This window comes from Aspergillus chevalieri, chromosome 2 (assembly GCF_016861735.1).
Source record: "Aspergillus chevalieri M1 DNA, chromosome 2, nearly complete sequence".
NCBI classification, from domain to species: Eukaryota; Fungi; Ascomycota; class Eurotiomycetes; order Eurotiales; family Aspergillaceae; genus Aspergillus; species Aspergillus chevalieri.
This window is the reverse complement of record NC_057363.1, coordinates 1,566,775-1,583,747: the sequence shown is the minus strand read 5'-3', so window position 1 is coordinate 1,583,747 and position 16,973 is coordinate 1,566,775. Positions and strand designations below refer to the sequence as shown.

General features: G+C 48.3%; 8 protein-coding genes across 8 annotated transcripts; 4 read left to right on the top strand and 4 right to left on the bottom strand.

Annotated features, from left to right (window-relative positions):
• Positions 1-364: 364 nt before the first annotated feature.
• Positions 365-790, top strand: ACHE_20547A (uncharacterized protein; the record flags this gene model as incomplete). Its single annotated transcript, XM_043284862.1, has 2 exons — positions 365-478; positions 533-790. The coding sequence occupies 2 exons, from the start codon at positions 365-367 to the stop codon at positions 788-790; spliced, it is 372 nt and encodes a 123-aa protein (XP_043133611.1).
• Positions 791-1,224: 434 nt separating this feature from the next.
• ACHE_20546S (uncharacterized protein) lies at positions 1,225-1,914 on the bottom strand (the record flags this gene model as incomplete). Its single annotated transcript, XM_043284861.1, has 4 exons — positions 1,225-1,337; positions 1,395-1,503; positions 1,563-1,754; positions 1,813-1,914. The coding sequence occupies 4 exons, from the start codon at positions 1,912-1,914 to the stop codon at positions 1,225-1,227; spliced, it is 516 nt and encodes a 171-aa protein (XP_043133610.1).
• A 184-nt stretch (positions 1,915-2,098) lies between these two features.
• Positions 2,099-3,625, top strand: ACHE_20545A (uncharacterized protein; the record flags this gene model as incomplete). Its single annotated transcript, XM_043284860.1, has 3 exons — positions 2,099-2,132; positions 2,190-2,850; positions 2,908-3,625. The coding sequence occupies 3 exons, from the start codon at positions 2,099-2,101 to the stop codon at positions 3,623-3,625; spliced, it is 1,413 nt and encodes a 470-aa protein (XP_043133609.1).
• Positions 3,626-4,586: 961 nt separating this feature from the next.
• GET1 (guided entry of tail-anchored proteins factor 1) lies at positions 4,587-5,307 on the bottom strand (the record flags this gene model as incomplete). Its single annotated transcript, XM_043284859.1, has 2 exons — positions 4,587-5,165; positions 5,221-5,307. 2 exons carry the CDS (start codon positions 5,305-5,307, stop codon positions 4,587-4,589), a joined length of 666 nt encoding a protein of 221 aa, XP_043133608.1.
• Positions 5,308-7,038: 1,731 nt separating this feature from the next.
• On the bottom strand, positions 7,039-7,381 carry ACHE_20543S (4F5 domain protein; the record flags this gene model as incomplete). The annotated part of the gene is made up of 3 exons (XM_043284858.1): positions 7,039-7,082; positions 7,159-7,243; positions 7,319-7,381. The coding sequence occupies 3 exons, from the start codon at positions 7,379-7,381 to the stop codon at positions 7,039-7,041; spliced, it is 192 nt and encodes a 63-aa protein (XP_043133607.1).
• A 1,660-nt stretch (positions 7,382-9,041) lies between these two features.
• ACHE_20542S (uncharacterized protein) lies at positions 9,042-12,606 on the bottom strand (the record flags this gene model as incomplete). The annotated part of the gene is made up of 7 exons (XM_043284857.1): positions 9,042-11,229; positions 11,283-11,412; positions 11,466-11,709; positions 11,762-12,049; positions 12,129-12,191; positions 12,250-12,475; positions 12,530-12,606. The coding sequence occupies 7 exons, from the start codon at positions 12,604-12,606 to the stop codon at positions 9,042-9,044; spliced, it is 3,216 nt and encodes a 1,071-aa protein (XP_043133606.1).
• A 1,383-nt stretch (positions 12,607-13,989) lies between these two features.
• ACHE_20541A (uncharacterized protein) lies at positions 13,990-14,859 on the top strand (the record flags this gene model as incomplete). The annotated part of the gene is made up of 3 exons (XM_043284856.1): positions 13,990-14,179; positions 14,231-14,472; positions 14,524-14,859. The coding sequence occupies 3 exons, from the start codon at positions 13,990-13,992 to the stop codon at positions 14,857-14,859; spliced, it is 768 nt and encodes a 255-aa protein (XP_043133605.1).
• A 442-nt stretch (positions 14,860-15,301) lies between these two features.
• ACHE_20540A (uncharacterized protein) lies at positions 15,302-16,488 on the top strand (the record flags this gene model as incomplete). The annotated part of the gene is made up of 2 exons (XM_043284855.1): positions 15,302-15,330; positions 15,384-16,488. 2 exons carry the CDS (start codon positions 15,302-15,304, stop codon positions 16,486-16,488), a joined length of 1,134 nt encoding a protein of 377 aa, XP_043133604.1.
• Between the last annotated feature and the right edge of the window lie 485 nt (positions 16,489-16,973).

Below are 16,973 nucleotides of genomic sequence, written 5' to 3'. Positions count from 1 at the left end.
ACCGAGACAAGCTTCTTGAATTGGAAAAGGGAGATCATCCGATTGGACTCCCTTGCACGAGGGTCGTGATTGAAGCACGTATCTCATTCCCATGGAGGAGGCAGACATGCATTCCTACTCTGAGGATCCCCTTCCTGTCTATGCATACACACGCAAGCCAAATGAGAATAACATCCCTTTGCTCGACAATATAAAGACATAGAAATGACACTCTTTCGCACGTATTCTATTACTTTCTCGTTTTCGCGCTGTCTCAGTCCATCATTCATTAAGACTCGTCCAAACCACTCCTTATACTTGGCTATACGCCTGTCCACTCTTTGAGTTAACATTCGCTTCTAAGCAAGACCAACAACAATCCAAAATGGCCCGCTTCAGCCTCTCCGTTTTGGCCCTGTGCCTCTTCCTGGCCGTCTTCGCCACTGCCCTCCCTGCTGCCCAGAACAACCGTCCTGACCCCAACGCCTGGGCCTTCCACGTACGTCCATACCCCTAAACCAAACACTATACACCCGCAAGTAACAAAATCCAGATGGCGGAAGAAATGGCCGACTCCACGTCGCCCACGCCCGCCCACGGCCCTGCCACCTCCTCGCACGCTCGCCTGCACGCTCCTGCTTCTTCCTCTGCCACCCCTAGCAAGGCCTCGCCGTCGGCGTCGCCTACTCCCTCTTCCTCTTCTAGCCCTGCTCCCCCGCAGGAGACTATTAACGGTGGCGAGACCAAGAGCGCTTTTGACAGCATCCCGATCCTTGGACCTCTGCTTGGATCTTTGCTGGGCGGCAAGTAAACGGGAGAGATGAGTGCCTTGTGATGTTAAGGGGAGTGGAAGGGTTTATGCATGTGTGTGATGTGAGTGACTGTTGATGGATGGATGGATGAATAGTTGGAGTTAGCAATGTATTGAAATATAAGTCATTGATATTAATGGCATCCTTTGCGTAGCTGCATACAGTATACTTGAAGCTCAACGATCCAATAAGGGCTACCGCCTGTTTAGGATGGTTAGTGCCAATCCTATAAGTTTGATACAATATGCTTTGGATATATCGTCAGAAAATTTGTCATCCCGTATGTTTCGCAGCACGGTGTGTATATTCGTCCGGCACGGTAAATCGTGAAATGATTAGCCTGACGTAGACTCGTCACACCCACTTCATCCGCCTTTGAGTGAGGGAACCTCCTGAATTAGAACGTTCATATAATAGAGGTATTGACGATAAATCACGAGTTTGCGTTCCGGCTCGCGTTCACTTTCTGCTGGCCTTCATAGAGTCCCGTATAGTATCCGGCATAATACCAGGACATCATCAGGTTCTTTAGTCCTTCATCTTGAACTGTCATGTATATTAGCACCAGATAGACATTTGATATGCGAGAAGTAAATAGCTTACCTGATGATAACACTGGCTGAGGCATCGTGGGTGCGGCAGCAGGAGCCGTCCCAGTTCCAGCCTCAGCAATAGGATTTGCTTCAGGAGGTTGATACGATTCTGTAGTTTCCTGTTAAGAATCAGTATAGCCCTTCAAAAATATGTGCAGCAGGGGAAAGATGTCCATACCTCTGGCATATCCCGTCCAGCTTCATCAGGAACAATCTCCGGAGCCTCAACATCATTAGTCTCCATCTGCTGCTCCTGCTCTTCAGGCTGCTCCTCTTCAACCGGACCAATCCTCTGCCCAGATTCCCCCGCCTCCGCCTGTCTCAGGATATCCTCAACATTCTCACCCTTAGCATGGATGCTATGATAGAGCTGTTTTCCCGTCAGATAAAGATCACGTGCATGATATCGCGGATTAAAAGTTACTCGCCTTGTACTCCTCGACAGCCTCGTCCCAGGTCCGGACGAGCGCAGAATCATCCCATATTTCTTCTTGCGTCAGCGGTTTTGTCGCATTTTTCTTTTTCCCCATGGCTTTTAGATTTGCTGGGTTTGTTGCTCTATGGAGTATCTTTGGTAGAGCGGAGGCGGAGCTAAGACGGGAGCTCACCGCTTAGCGCTGTTTCGTCGGGGCAAAAAAAAAAAAAAAAGTCCGCAGCTGCTTTGCACGAAGGAATCAACTTGCAAACCACGCTCGATACGTGAAAAGCAGGAAAATGGCACCAGACAAGAAAGCCAATAAGAGAAAGGGTAAAATAACCCCCATTCTTTTGTCCAGGTTAAAAATTTAATGCTGACTCTGATCAGCTGCGGCCGCCGGAGCCAGCGACTCTCCCGCGAAAAAGACCAAGAAAGTCGAGTCTCAACCCAGCGAAGCGCCCAAAGCTGTTCCCAAGTCCGCTCTGAAGAACAAGCAGAATGCTCCCGCAGCCAAGGAAACCAAGTCTGATGCTGCGCCCAAGACCAATGGCGAGAAGGAGCAGCCGAAGAGACAGATTAAGCCTCGCAAGCGCGCCGCCGATTTCCTGAGCAGTGACGAGGAGGATGAGTTTGAGGTGAAGGAGACTGAGCCCGAGAAAAAGAAGCCTACCAACAAGAATACTAAGAAGGAGGAGAAGGAGGATGCTCCTGCTAAGAAGGAAGCTCCCAAGGTTGGGAAGGCTAGCACAAAATCCTCGAAGAAACGGAAGGAGCCTTCTCCCGAGAAATCTGAGGAAGATGAGGCTGACGACAATGCTTCTGCTTCTGAGGGTAGCGATGATGAGGGCGAGGATGACCAGACGGCTGCTCTTATCCGTGGCTTTGAGAGTAGCGGCGACGAAGACGCATCTGACGATGAAGGATTCGATCCCAAACAGCCCGTTCCTAACATCCCCGACTCGAAGAAGGCGAAGCGCAAGATCTTGAAGAAGCAGAAGAAGGCTGCTGAGGAAGGTGAAAACCAGACTCCCGGTACCGTTTACATTGGGTGAGTTGTTTTCGATTGAGCATATTTTCGCTCCTCATCTAACATATTTTTCTACAGACGCATTCCCCACGGTTTCTACGAATATCAGATGCGTGCCTACTTCTCGCAATTCGGCGAAATCACCCGTTTGCGTCTTTCTCGCAACCGTATTACTGGTCGCTCAAAGCATTACGCTTTCGTTGAATTCGCCTCGTCCGCAGTCGCCAAAATCGCCGCAGAGACCATGGATAACTATCTGATGTTCGGGCACATCCTGAAGTGCAAATACATCCCCTCCGAACAGCTGCACCCCGACATCTGGAAGGGCGCCAACCGCCGCTTCAAGAAGACTCCGTGGAACAAGATCGAGAAGAAGCGTTTGGACAAGGGCAAGACTCGTGAGCAGTGGACGGACCGCATCGAGAAGGAGCAGAAAAAACGTCTTGCCAAAGCTGAGAAGCTCAAGGCTGTCGGCTACGAGTTCGAACTGCCTGAGCTGATGGATGTGGACCACGTTCCAGTTCAGGAGGAGCCCAAGGCGATTGAGGACTCGACGCCTGCTGAGGAGCCCGTGAAGGCCATTGAGGAATCAAAGGAGACCGAGACCGAGACCAAGGAGAATGGTACCCAGAAGAAGTCCAAGAAAGAGAAGAAGGCGGCTCAGCCTGCTGCCGAAAAGGAGACACCCAAGAAGACTAAGGAGATGAAGGAGTCGAAGAAGGCTGAACCCGCTGCCGCTAAGACCGGAGCAAAGGCGAAGAAGGCCGACAAAAAGAAGGCCAAGCCCAAGGCATAAAATCAGTTAATCATTCTGTAATTATGGCATAAGATATCAAAAGGAGCAATTGTATTCATCTTAATCTTAGATTCAGGTAGTCTACCTCTATGTCCGCTATACGCATTGGGTGATATGATTGGCTGTCCCTCAATGAAGTCACATGACCGCGAATCCCAAACAGGCTAGCGTACTCCACCTGACCTTAGCCGAATAAAAAAGATCCGAAACTTTTTTCTCTTCTCTTTCCTTCCTCTTTCCTCCCCAACTCCTCGCTCAAAGAATCGCATTCAAAGCTTACACACAAGATATCTTTCAATATCTTTTTCCTTTATGGAAAACCAGCTTTGGGAGAAAGTCCCCGGACACCCTGACCATTTCTTCGGAATGGACCAGGCAATGCGGAAACGCGCCGCCATAGAAGCAATTCGATAGCGGCTTATACGCCCTATTCCCTCCCAGTGCCTCAGTCTACGCCCGACGCCGTCAGGTGGTAACAATGGTGGTGTAGCTGGGTGTTGGAGAGGGGTTTATTGGGTTGCCATTCGTCGTGGTTGGATAGTTATGCGATTGCTCTTCTCATTTCTGAGGGAGTAACTCAATGGGGCTCATTCTTGAGGCGAGGAGTTCACCTATCTTTTTGAGTCTGTAGCTTATGGCAAAGCGGTGACTGGTTGAGACATCTTCTGGATGATTTCGTCGGTCACAGAAGCCCTGTCGAAGGGGTCGGACTCTCTTTTCAAAACCTTGCTTCAAACTCTTGCTTTTCTTACGTTCGCGTGATGATATACCAATCATAGAGTCAAGCCCTGAGACTCCTGCTACGGCACGGGGTTGTTGATTATAAACGATTGTTTTTATATCTGATGAACATCACCAAGATGAGTCTGTTATTAATCAAAGATAAATAGTCCAACATAATTGAACAGATATACAAAATAAATCCCTTCTCATATAGCGTAACGCATAACCAGCGTTAAAATCATTGCGTCTTCTTCGCTTTCACAGGAACAGCACGTCTCTGCTGTATCCGGCTCCCAACCCACAGCATAACAGTCGAGAGAATCTCAGCCAGCACCCTCACAGTAACTCCACACACAGAGCTCCAAACCTGCACACTGACTGATCCCATAGGCGCCTTAGGGAACGACAGAACCCATTCAACATAATACGGAAACCAACCGGGCGGGAGAACGAAGACGGGCGTAGAATTGTACCGGAATTGGAGGAAGAGCTTGAGACCGCTCGTGCTGACCCAGCGGGCGATTTTGATGGCCCAGTCGAAGGAGGATTTCTGCGAACTAAGTGCTTTGTCTGTACTCGTTAGCTTCTCCTCTCCGTTCCCCCGGCCTCCTTCGATCAGGAAAGACGTACTCGAAGCCTCATACTCTTCCATTGTTTTATCATGTCGACGTCGCAATTTGGCCCATTTCGCAAACTCATCCTGGCTGCTGGTGTTGTTCATGTCTCGCTTCAATTCGAGGGCTTCGCGTTTAAGCCGGGCTGCCTCGCGGGCTTGTCTCGATGTCGAGGTTGGTAGCTTCAAGTAGAGGATCCATAGCTGTTTTGACAAGTAATTAGCATTGCTTTCGTCCGAAGGTGAGTCGGAGACATACCAGGTTGTCAATTGTTGTCGCGCCAACGGTGTTAATAAGATGGATCGCGACATGGATCAGGAAGAAAGTCAGGACGAGGGACAGCATGATGGTCGAATTTCGCGGCCGTGACGGGCGTCAATTGCGAACAGAACAAGTTCCGTCCGGAGTAGGGAAGTATATCGAAAACGAATGAATGTCAGGAACAATAGAATGAAAGATCACCGACGAGATAAATGGACGGACTCGTCTGCGTGGAAAAGCAGAATAGAAGAACAGCTGCCTGTAAATTAATGACGTTGCAAAAGTTGTGTTTGTCCTCCGCTCGGGAAGATCGAACCTCCGAGAAGTCCTCCACCGAAGCCTAGCAGTCAACATGTCTTTATCATCCGAACAAGCCTATCAAGAACTCTCCCGGATATTTGCAACCAGACACGAACACAATCAAACCCTTGAGATCGAAGTTCTTCCTCCGGGTTTCGGCACCCTGCTTCACGATGGATGCTCCGTAGGCATCACGAAGAAAGTCCTGGTGGGGGCTTTTGTAGCTGCCAGGCGAGTTTTCTTTGAGAAACAGAGCTCTACAAGGACAGAGAAGGAACTATACGAGGATGGGGACGTGCTGCGGGCTTCAGAAATCCTCATACTCTTCGCGCCGGAGCACGTCACAGCTTGCAATTGGCGAAAACGACGGCTGGTTAGAATCCTACAAAGTACAAGTGAAGATGTCTTTGAAATACTGGATAAAGAGCTCACATTGACGGCATCCTATCTTTGCTCTCCGCTACATCGACATACAAAGTCCCCGACTTTATGGCAGCATCGGTTATGGATACTGCGCCGGATACTTAGTATCCGGGACCCGGGAGAAACACCAGAAGCAATCCGATCCTTACTTCAGTCCGAATTATCGATCGTCCTACGTTCCGGAGAACTCCATCCCCGCAATTATTACGCCTTCAGCTACATGCGCCAATTGCACACTCTTCTCTCGAAAAGGGGACCTGAAGCGGAGGATATAACGATAGCACTCCTCGAACGAACTGTATCTTGGTGCCAGGTGAATACGCGGGATATTTCGGGGTGGATGTTTGCGCTGTATCTCCTCGAAGGTATACCAGATCGTCGAGACATGCAGGCGCGTGTCGTGAATACGGTGGTTCGGTTTGCGCTGAATATCGGGTGGACTGGTGAGAGTCTTTGGACGTTTGTTGATTCAGCGATAAGGAAGACAGGGGTCGTAGATGCAGTCCGAGATCTTTTGGAGACTTCTGCGGAAAAGCATAACTGCACAGCTCTGTCTGGGAAGTCATGGAAGGCATGGTTGGGAATGGCCGAGATATACTGGGCCGCTGCCACCTAGTTCATCTGCGCTTGCATTCCTCACCTTTGTGATACCCTCTACAGCTCTACAGTTTAAATGTAACAGTCTATTTCAGTATCAACAGGGGTATAGCTGTATGTCGTATCTTCGTGGAGAAGTCCTGTACCCGGGGTTAAGGATACGAAGGAACGCAGAAAACGCCACCAAATTTGCGTATGCAACAAACGTTGAAACGCCTCGCTAGTAAAAATGACTGAATGAAAAAAAAAATTGCGCATGAACAAAATCCCCGATCCATCCTTCACAAATATCTGACATCCCGGCCGCGTTCTGTACATGACCCCAAGTCTTTCCTCATAAGCGATTTTCCCAGATTTCACCCAGGTTTCAACAAAGCCCAACTAATGTTTTTACTACAGGGTGTATCTGATAAGATCTTTGAACTGGTGACACAGCATAGGGCGAAAAGACAAAGACAGGTGTTCGATCGGCGCGTCCGGGTCGGAAGGAGGTTCTTATTTCTTTCCGGCCAATGCTTCGGCAGCCTTGCGCTCGTCGGCTGATCAGTGAAATAAAGACGTTAGCCCATATGCTAATGCCTCGTGGTGACCGGGATATAGCAGGGATTCACAAACCAGCTTTTTGCTTAGCGCGCATTTTCGCAGCCACGTCCTCTCTTGCACGTTGCTGTTCGGATCCAGTCATGGTGTTCTTGCTTTTCTACAAGGGCAGGCAGAAACTTGTCAGTCATGTTGAAGAAATTTTTGCAGGGGCGAAAAAGGGACTGGATCGTACCACTTGAGCCATCTTTTTCTGGTTCTTCTCGCGGGCATTATCTCTCTGGTTTCCTCGTGCCATTTTGTAGTATCCCAACGCTCACTGGTTGGCAATAAAATGTAAGTATGGCTCGCTGCGTTATGTGCAGGGTTCTTTGTCTGACAACGGGAGATAGGGATGCGATGCGCAAGCGCCGCCATTTAAGGGATTCGGAATCTCACTACTGCCGGTCCGGCTTTCCCTTTTTGGATCTACAAGCCAGCCCCTTCACTTATTTACATCCCAGAATCATTCTGCACTCTCGCGAAAGACAGGACTTCCATCCGTTATTAAAGATACCACATCTTGATTCCTGGCGCGCATTGCGAAATGACATAGGAACCCAGAGAGACCCTTTGATTCGCCTCGAACACCTACAAAACTAATATGACGAGACGCGGACACGATATCAGATGGCAGATAAGGATTGCTTGCAGTCTTTTGAATTGAGTTTGGCCGATACAATAGTTTCGATGGCAAAATACCACTTAGTACACATTCTCGAAGTGAAGCATACTTGAATTACCCGTTATGTAGATATATATATATAACGTGACCCACATGCGAATGTCACACGAAATCGCTCCGACGCGACTTCTAAACTTCTATCACAAATATCACCACAACCAAATATGCCTCAGGAAAATGGTAAAAGCCAAGTAATATTGGCCCTTCAAGCTATGCGAAATGACAAAAAACTGAGCGCTCGAGCAGCTGGAAAGATCTATCACGTGGATCATGAGAAGCTTAGTCGCCGCCGGCGTGGCATGCAATAACGATGCAATATATCAGCCAATCCACGGAGGCTCACTGATTTAGAGGAATCAACGATTGTTGAACACATACTTGATCTAGATTCCAAAGGGTTTCCTCCTCAGTTGTCTGATGTGGAAGATATGTCCAACCGATTACTCGCAACACGCAACGCGGGATGCGTTAGGGTAACCTGGGCTCGCACCTTTGTCAAACGGCACCCAGAGCCCACGGCTCGTCTTTATCGGAAATACGACTATAAGGGAGCTCTATGCGAAGACCCAGAAGTTATTCGTCGTTTGTTTATGCTTGTTTGAAACATAATCGCGAAATATGGTATCCAGGAAGCAGATATCTATAACTTCGACGAAACTGGGTTTCAGATGAGAGCAACCTTGACTACAATGGTTGTCACAAGCTCCGAACGACAATAGCAAAGCACAATAAACAGCCTGGCAATCTTGAACACTGCTGACGTCCTTACAAAAGGCACGAGGAAGATAATGCATAAGATGGATTTGATGGAAGCAGAGATTCGTGAACTTCGGGCGGCAAATGAGGCACTTAGCAAACGCCGGAGGGCTAAAGAAAACAAGTCTAAGGAAAGGAGGGTCGCTTTCTATACAGGAAGCTCAAGAATTAGGGGATCAAATGGAGGTTGAGGTACAACTGAAGGAGGAAACATGCAATGGGGCTGGTCGGCGACTGTGGACCGAGACACGCGCACGGCGCTGTGGCAATTGCGGAAAAGCCGGACACAATGCACGTTCCTGTCAGATAGTAGTAGAGATGTCTGAGGAAGGCGATTCTGAGTATTTCTAATGGAATTTCTGTGCATTGGTGGAGATGATGGGGTTAAAGTCGCGGCGGAGCGATTTCGTGTGACATTCGCCCGTGTGTGACATTCGCATGTGGGTCACGTTATATATACTTTGATCACAGAACTTCCTCATGGCAACTCCTTTTCAGCTTCAAGTAGCATCTCTATCGCCTCATCCTTCCCACACCAGTCACATAATGTTTTAAAGGGTATCAAGGTATCATTATGATAAGGCCCCAACGTCCTTTCTCTGCGGCTTACCAGTTCAGCCAGCAACCGGGCCGCTTCCACATCCTTCTTTTGACGCTTTCGGGTCTCAGCGGTCCTATCCATACATCCCAGTGCGAAGGGATGATCGCGTCCAAAATTATCGATGCTGTCCCTTAGGAGCTCGTCGTCCAATCTGTCGCCTTCTTCTACAAGGCCTCTGTTGAAATAAATGCTGGCCAGTTTCTGCTTTTCGATCATTGTGTCGAAATGCGTTGGGCCCACTCGCTCGGAATGATCCTTTATGACGGATAGGGCTAATTCTTCGGCATCATCCCATTTATCCATGCTCTGATAGATATTTATGAGGTTTCCTTTGCTGGTCAGTGTTGATGGATGTTTCAGGCCCAGTTGTCGCTCCTTAGCCTCGATGGTCTGGAGGGTTAATCGCTCCGCTTCTTGAAACCGATCCTGGTTATGGTATATGATTCCCAGTGTGGTAGCAACGTCTAGTGTTGTATCGTGTTCATCACCATGGACTCTTTTCCTCCACTCCCAGACATGCGTCGTGAGATCTTCAGCTTCATCCACTTTGCACATGTCCACATAAATGGTCCCTAGACTGGTCATCGCATCTATTGTGTTTGCATGCTCCGGTCCAAAGACGGATTTTGATGTCGCTAGTACTTCTGAGGTCAAGCGCTCGGCCTCTTCGTACTGGCCTTGATTGCTGTGATTCTCCGCTATGTGCAATTTGATTGTGAGGGTGAGATCGTGCGTAGGTCCCAAGGTCCTCTCTCGAACTTCGAGAACATGTTGGTCCAAACTAGTAGCTTCTGCCCATTTTGCTTGTTTCTCGAATGTCGATGCAAGCGCGATCATGCTCTCCAATGTCTCCGGGTGTCCCATCCCGAACTCTCTTTTGTTTTCCTCCATCACCAAGATATCTATTTTCTCTGCTTCATCGTAGTAGCCTTGGGACCACAAATAGTAGGCTATGCCCTCCTGAAGGTATAATTTCCGTCTGAAGAGCTTCCCGTGTAATCCGGGAAGAAAGGTGAGGACAGATTGAGCATGAGCAAAATAGGCCTTACAGGCAGTCCATTGCCCACAGGTTGCGTTTGGAAATAGCTCAGCGATAATATCCATGGTTTGAATAGCTTGGTCCTCGAACTTGTCTTCGATGATCAACCACTTTCGCAAAACCAACTGGACCAACCGATGGAGGGAAAAATTCCCCCGTTCGTTTGCAGTGATAAGTGAGAACGCTTTCAGAGTTCCCAGAGCCTTGGTGAGGTCAAGTGCACGTTTCACCTTCGCCTGTACCAGACTCTTAGGAATATCATGCTGGTCCACAAAAGCCACCAGAGACAGGATCTCAACAGCTTTGGGGTCCTGTTTCTTGATCTGATTGATGGATACAATCAATGTGTTTGCAACTGCATTTGGAACTTGGCTATCCCTACCTAGGGTCTCGAACGGTTCCGATAGTAAGTCCATTTGGGTCTCGTCACTGTCCTTGTATAGTTCAATGTACTCGCTTATGGTGAGGACATTCTCCTGCATGAATGCAGTAGCTTGCGTAAGTGCCAACGGTAAGTGGTCAAGCAAAACTGAGATCTCACGTATCTCTTCATCGGTGGGTATGTTGTCCGACAGGGTTGACCTGATAAGGCGGCTCGATTCGTCTTCCGTCATAGTATTAACTTCGATGAGCTCCGAGAGGCGATTTCTGGTGAGTTTAACTCCTGCAGCTCGATTTCTTGTCGTAATGAGGATCGAGCCGTGAGGGCTCTCAGGCAGGTATTCGAGTATTGACTGATTTGTTCCTGTTTTATCTCGTGAGAGCTCTGCTTTCGATGAGAATAGGGAAGCTTCGTCGGCGTTATCAATGATCATTAACCAATCTTTATGTTCTTTTTCAAGCCAATTTTTTAAGAGGACCATCTTGTCGCAGTTTTCTTCGTTTCGACCCGGGATATTGCATTCATCGACAATGTGGCATCCTTCTCGGAATCGTTCGATGCTGTTTGCATGGATCCAGAACACAGACACATGGGGTAGTTCGGTGTGTATTTGATACGCGATTTCGATAGCGACTTGCGATTTGCTAGGCATACCATTAGCTGCTAATCTTTTGAGACTCTTGGTGGACAGACGTACCCGGCACCACCAAGACCGAAAAGTGCCACTCGCGAATGGGATTCTCCTATTGGGAGTATCCGGTCTCTAAGTTTTTGGGTAATAGGCTCGCGGTTGACAAAGAACTCATTGCGCATGTATGGTACCATGACTGTTATTAGACAGTTAGCAGGTCCTCCGATATCTTCTCCTGCTTGGACTTACAGAAACTCGGTTTACGTTCTTCAACCAAGCCATCCACCAAAGTACTGTGAAAGCTGTTGAAAAACTGTTCTTCGAAAGAATCCATCGCCCTTTTCACAAGATCGACCAGCAATGCTGAGACGTGTCGATAGTTTTCGTCATCTTCGCTCGCGAATCTACAGATTTCCTCGTGGTTGGCGTTCAAAGCTATCTTTTTCTCCCTTGTGTCAGGTAGACCAAGGACTGCAGAGCTTCCTTCAACAATCTGTATTTGGATGAGCGTCTATAGCAGCTGTAGAATGGAAGAACTCACTTACCAGATTGAAACTCTTCAACGGCAATGTTTCGTAGAAGTTGAGGTACTGATAATGCTCTTGTATTTGTTGAAAATTGGAAGACAGTTCGGTTGCGTATAGATCATCCTTCTTTAATGCGTTCAAGAACGTATTACTTGGAGTGTTTAGAATGGCTCTTGCGACTTTAGCAAACACATCACCAATGCGCGCCAAAGAGCTTCCTCGATGTGGCGTCCCGAAGAAGACAATGCCGAAGGTGGCTATAAAGATTGAAGAATATATGTCACCAAGTTTGGCTTGTACGAGGGCCTGTAGAATATCGTGAGTCCGCGATCAAAGAGAAAACAGCTGGCTCAGCCAATCCTTCGTCCGGAAGAACAATGCCTACCTCTTTGACAACAATTCCGCCCAGACTGTGAGCAATAAAGAGGATTGGACGAGTTTCACAGCCCTATTTACATGTCAGCTCCCATATTCCCCGTGTATTACACGAGATAGTAATCCATTACCTTTCTTTCCAGCCATAGCCTACTGAGTAAATTCCGTGCCTGGTCCCGTACCCCCGCAGCCGAAGATTGGATAGCAACATTGGAGTTATACCCATAGAGGAAAATCCTGGCCTGCGGCAATTGCTTCGGAAGGAAGTCTCTCAGCCACAGTTTGCCTCCCGACTCCCAAGTTTTTTCCGCATGGTTCTCCTTGTTTTTCGGGTTGAGGCCGTGAATGGCCACAATGCTGGATTCTAAATCAGCCTGGTAGTGCGCCTACCCGGAGATTTGGGTCTCTTACTCGATGTTCGGCTTTTCGCCAGGGACAAGGGTACGTAGGAAGGTTTTAAGTCCATCATTGTTGATCTGGAAAAACATGAGTTAACGGGTCATGGCATCTAACGTACTTCGAACACTTACCATGGTTATAATAAACCGTTACTATGGGTATACGAGAACAGGGCCACGAGGCCTCGTAATACCAGGGATAGCGCCATTATTAAGACCGTGGTATTTCCCTGTCGTACTTCTGCGCAATTGTACCTAGTGGTAGAGGTGCATCGAGCCACCGCATTATGCCATTCTGGGCGGTTCAAACGCATGGTTGATTGGGCGCTTATGCAGTCTTTCCCCGAGCAGGAGATATGGCAACCAGCAGATACGCTGCCCAACTGGAGAATGATAATCTGTGCATGATGCCAGTTTAGGCGCTGATGCTGCAAGAACGGCCATTGGGTCGTTTGGTGCTCTGTGCTCCGTAGCCGAACGGCGCTTTCAGTTGCATTTTGTCGCTAATTATATCTCTATATTTGCTCTACAATAAGACCTGCATCCAAATTTGAGCTTCCATGTTCAACTATGTCCAAGTGATAAGAGATAAAATCTTGTAGGCCAAACCACAAGCTGCAAACAATGGCGCACGTTATGCAGTACCAGACATGCAGGATTTCCGAAGCAACAGAAACCATCGGGTTTTGGAAGAAAGGCGCTTAGACTTTGCTTCTAGTGTGATAAAATAGAGAAATGAAACATGACTGGTCGAGAGATGGAGGGAAAACCGGGGAGGAGGAAGAAAGATTGAATCTGAACCACTCTTTCATCCTCTTCAACAACATGTGAAACACATACGATCTTCGTTATTGTCTTATTATCTTCATGGAATAAAGCGCATTGCCCGTTACTTATATTATTACCTTTAGAAGTTCTGTTACTGAATATTTTTGTAAATATTATCAAATTTGACATTTCAACCAGTCTAAGCGCCATAATATTTCCCACAGTGTCTCCATAGCCAGCGGCAAAGGCCATGGACGCAGACCCAGAGAACCCCTCCAAACAAAGGGTTTTATTCATTCTGTTTTATTCAGGACCTGGAAGAGCCACCTTTTATGCTCAGTAGCCTTTGGGACCTGTTTCAGATTCCTATTGTGCATATCATTATTGTTCCTGTCCGACAATGGTCCGATTCACTCGGCGCCTACCAACGCAAAGCAGGCGTCAATAATGATGACCCAGGCTGAATTAATATGGCTTTTTTTTATAGTCCCATTGTTGGGGGCCTTTTATCATTTTTCTACAAGTCGAATTGGCCCGAGGCGTTCTTTTTTCTTCATCCCAATGGCACAGCCTTCCTTCTAATATCAAGCGACAACTGACTCGACGCAAGACATTTGAGATATTTCCTCTACATACCTTCATATACGGTTCCTGCATTTATCTCTTTTGCCGAGGTCGTTAAACCCCTTCTGCGCTTTATTGATCATGAAGGCTTCATGGAAAGCACGCCTGGCTGGTCCAGGATATGTCATTCTCAATGGCATTCGAGTTATCAACATCATCACTTTCTTGGACATAATTGCTGCCAGCGCGGTAATGCTGGTAAAAATCTCACTCACGAGCGGCTTTTTCTTCTTCGAGGCCGTCACGCATGCCGTGACAGCTGGTGTGAGCAGTAAGTAGTTCTTATATCTTACTGTGTTGGGCCATTGCTAACCAATTATAGTATTTCTTCTTATTTCCGAACTTCCCTGGTTACGCAGCTACTTCGATCGAGACTGGCCATTACTCGGACATAATTCTGGATTCATCACCTTGGGGGTAGCGATGTTCATGCTTGGCGCCGGAGTGTTGGGCAATCTGAACCGGAAAGACATGGGCCAAGATCATCTTGGTATAACATTTTGGAGGATCGTCCTCTCCGCAGGGGTCCTGGGATTGGTTATGAGTGCGATTAATCTCGTTTCGGTAAGTTTCTGCTCATTCCCTCTAGATGAGCAACACTAACCATGTCGGTAGAGCTTTGTTTTCGCAGATGGAGGAAAAGGCGTCACTGCACGCCAAATTCGAATTTATGGAGCGGTTGCAGGCCAGAAAGGAGAGATCCCGCGAACCGGCAGTCACAGAATATTCAGACTCAGCATGAAACGCGAGGATACCCTACCGATATACAGCCCTCAAGCCGGGAGGAGATCGCCAACCGACCGAAACTCAACCCGGTTCCCTTTGAAAATCGAGAAAATCTCGAGCCCCCCTCCGAATGATGCAGCATCGTCGAAATACTCTAGGGACGAATCTGGCATCGCGCCTCCGGATTTGGCACATCATCCGGCTCTGAAGGCAGGGTATATTTGAAGCGGCTATGGATTGGGTAAGATAAAATAGGATTGATACCTTAAATTGTTTTGTGCGGGCGTTATGATTGACGGCATGTATACCTTCTTATTTCTGGTTTTTGGCAGGATGGCAGGACCGCATGCCAAATTTGTTTTTCTTGTGTCTTTAATTGTTTTTGTTATAGACCATAGCGCTTATGTATCTGGGATTGCTTGCTCGTGTTCATTCTCTCCTACAGTACATAAAACCACATATTACGTGGGAATATGTGATTGAGAGTCTAGGGATATAAAAGAAATTTAATCAACTTTCTGTTAGCATTAAACTGAGCTGATTTACTTACCTCTGTCCAACACTCTGTACTCAGGGCACTCCGCTCTTGGCGCGATAAGATCAATTGGTGCCAGCTGGATTCATCTTCTTTCAACGTTCCTGGGAATGCAATAGGAGATCGTACACGATGACTGAGCTTGGGATATCATGGGGGACGTATGTATCGTTTTCCGTCTATATGAAAAAGTGTTTTGCTGATTTGAAAACAGTATCAAGTCCCTCCTGATCTTCTTCGCCCCCGTTCTTATCCCACGGGCAATCAACCTCTACCGCGACTTACGAGGCACAATAGCATCTCAACAGTCTCCTCGTCCTCTTCCAGCTTTCGCTAATCGAGCGCTAAATGTGCTCTTTTTCGCGATCACCTTCTTCCTGCTCCTCAGTCTGCCGTTTAACCCCCGAGCTCCGAGTCCGAACATCTTCACGCAAACCGGCTCGCGCATTACCACCCCGACCGATATTATCTTTACTCGACTGGCTAGATTCCGGCCGGAGAATACCCTGACACCTGCGGATGAGGCACTGAAGGCGAAGTTTACGACTATCGTGGCGAGGAAGGTATACCTGCGGTTTGGACCGGAGGCGTTGGCGCAGTGCCAATTCTGCTCGCTCGACCATGTCGGAACTTACATCCTCTACTACCTCCCGTTCAATACGCTCCTCCCGCATTTGCTCAACATGCTTATAGTGGGGTTGGTGACGTCCGCGCCGTTCGCCGGTCGCGACGCAGCCGGCTGGCGCAACAAGTTCACCCTGGCCGGACTCGCCCTCGCCGCACTCGATATCTACATCGTCACGACCTATGATCCCATCCAGTACGCACCAGTTATTGTCCGGGCCGGAATGGCCACCCCCTCCGATCTCTACCACCAAATCGGCCTACTGCGCCCTCTACTACTCACCATCTTCGACAGCGTCTGCGCGGGGCTGATCTACCTCTCCGCCACGAACCGCCTCTTCTTCGAACCTCCCTCGCAGGCGGAGCAAGTCGGACAACTGGTTGACATGTCACTGCCCGCGATCGCGCAGGCTAGTTCGAAGTTACATGCGTTGAGTGTGACGCGGAATGCGGTGGTGCGGGACAAGGTGCTGAAGGACCACGACGATGCATATTGGCGGGCGGTGGTGTCGATGAACGGGGAGAACGCGGGCGCAGGCGTGGTCGGCAATGGAGATGCGAGTATCTGGGAGGAAGAAGAGGTGGTGAAGGCCATGTCACAGGCGATGGCTGGACAGGGAAACGTGGATTTGGCCAAGTTGGGGGTCAATGCGAACGAGTATGTGAATGAGGTGACTGCTGCTTTGGATGAATAGTAAGTAGATAGTTGGCCTGTGCAGTGGTAATATAATAGACTTGGTATATTATTTGGTCCCGCATAGAGTTGTGTGTCTGTACATAAACAGTCTTTCATGCAGTAGTAGGCTTCGGTTAAGACAAGATCAACCAGTTCAAGAGCCCAACGGAACTCGTGAAGCAGCCATTGGCCTTGAATTTCGGCGGTGAAGTAGTTTGGCTGCGACAAATCGGAGTGGGCCACCGCATTCCCCTCAATCTCTCTGCCGTCTCCTTGTTTCGTGCTATTGTTATTTTCTTGTCTCTTGTTGTGTGTTCACACTGACTATTATTGTATTCTCTACAATTACTTACTACCCTGTACATTCCTGTTGGGACTTAGCCAGCTCAACCAAGTACCCGCACCGGCGGAACCGCGGGTTGAATGTACCACCGATCTCTCATCCACAATCCCGTTGTCGTTTCTTCTCTTTCGCTCCCCGAACTGCTGTGATTCCTACTCTGC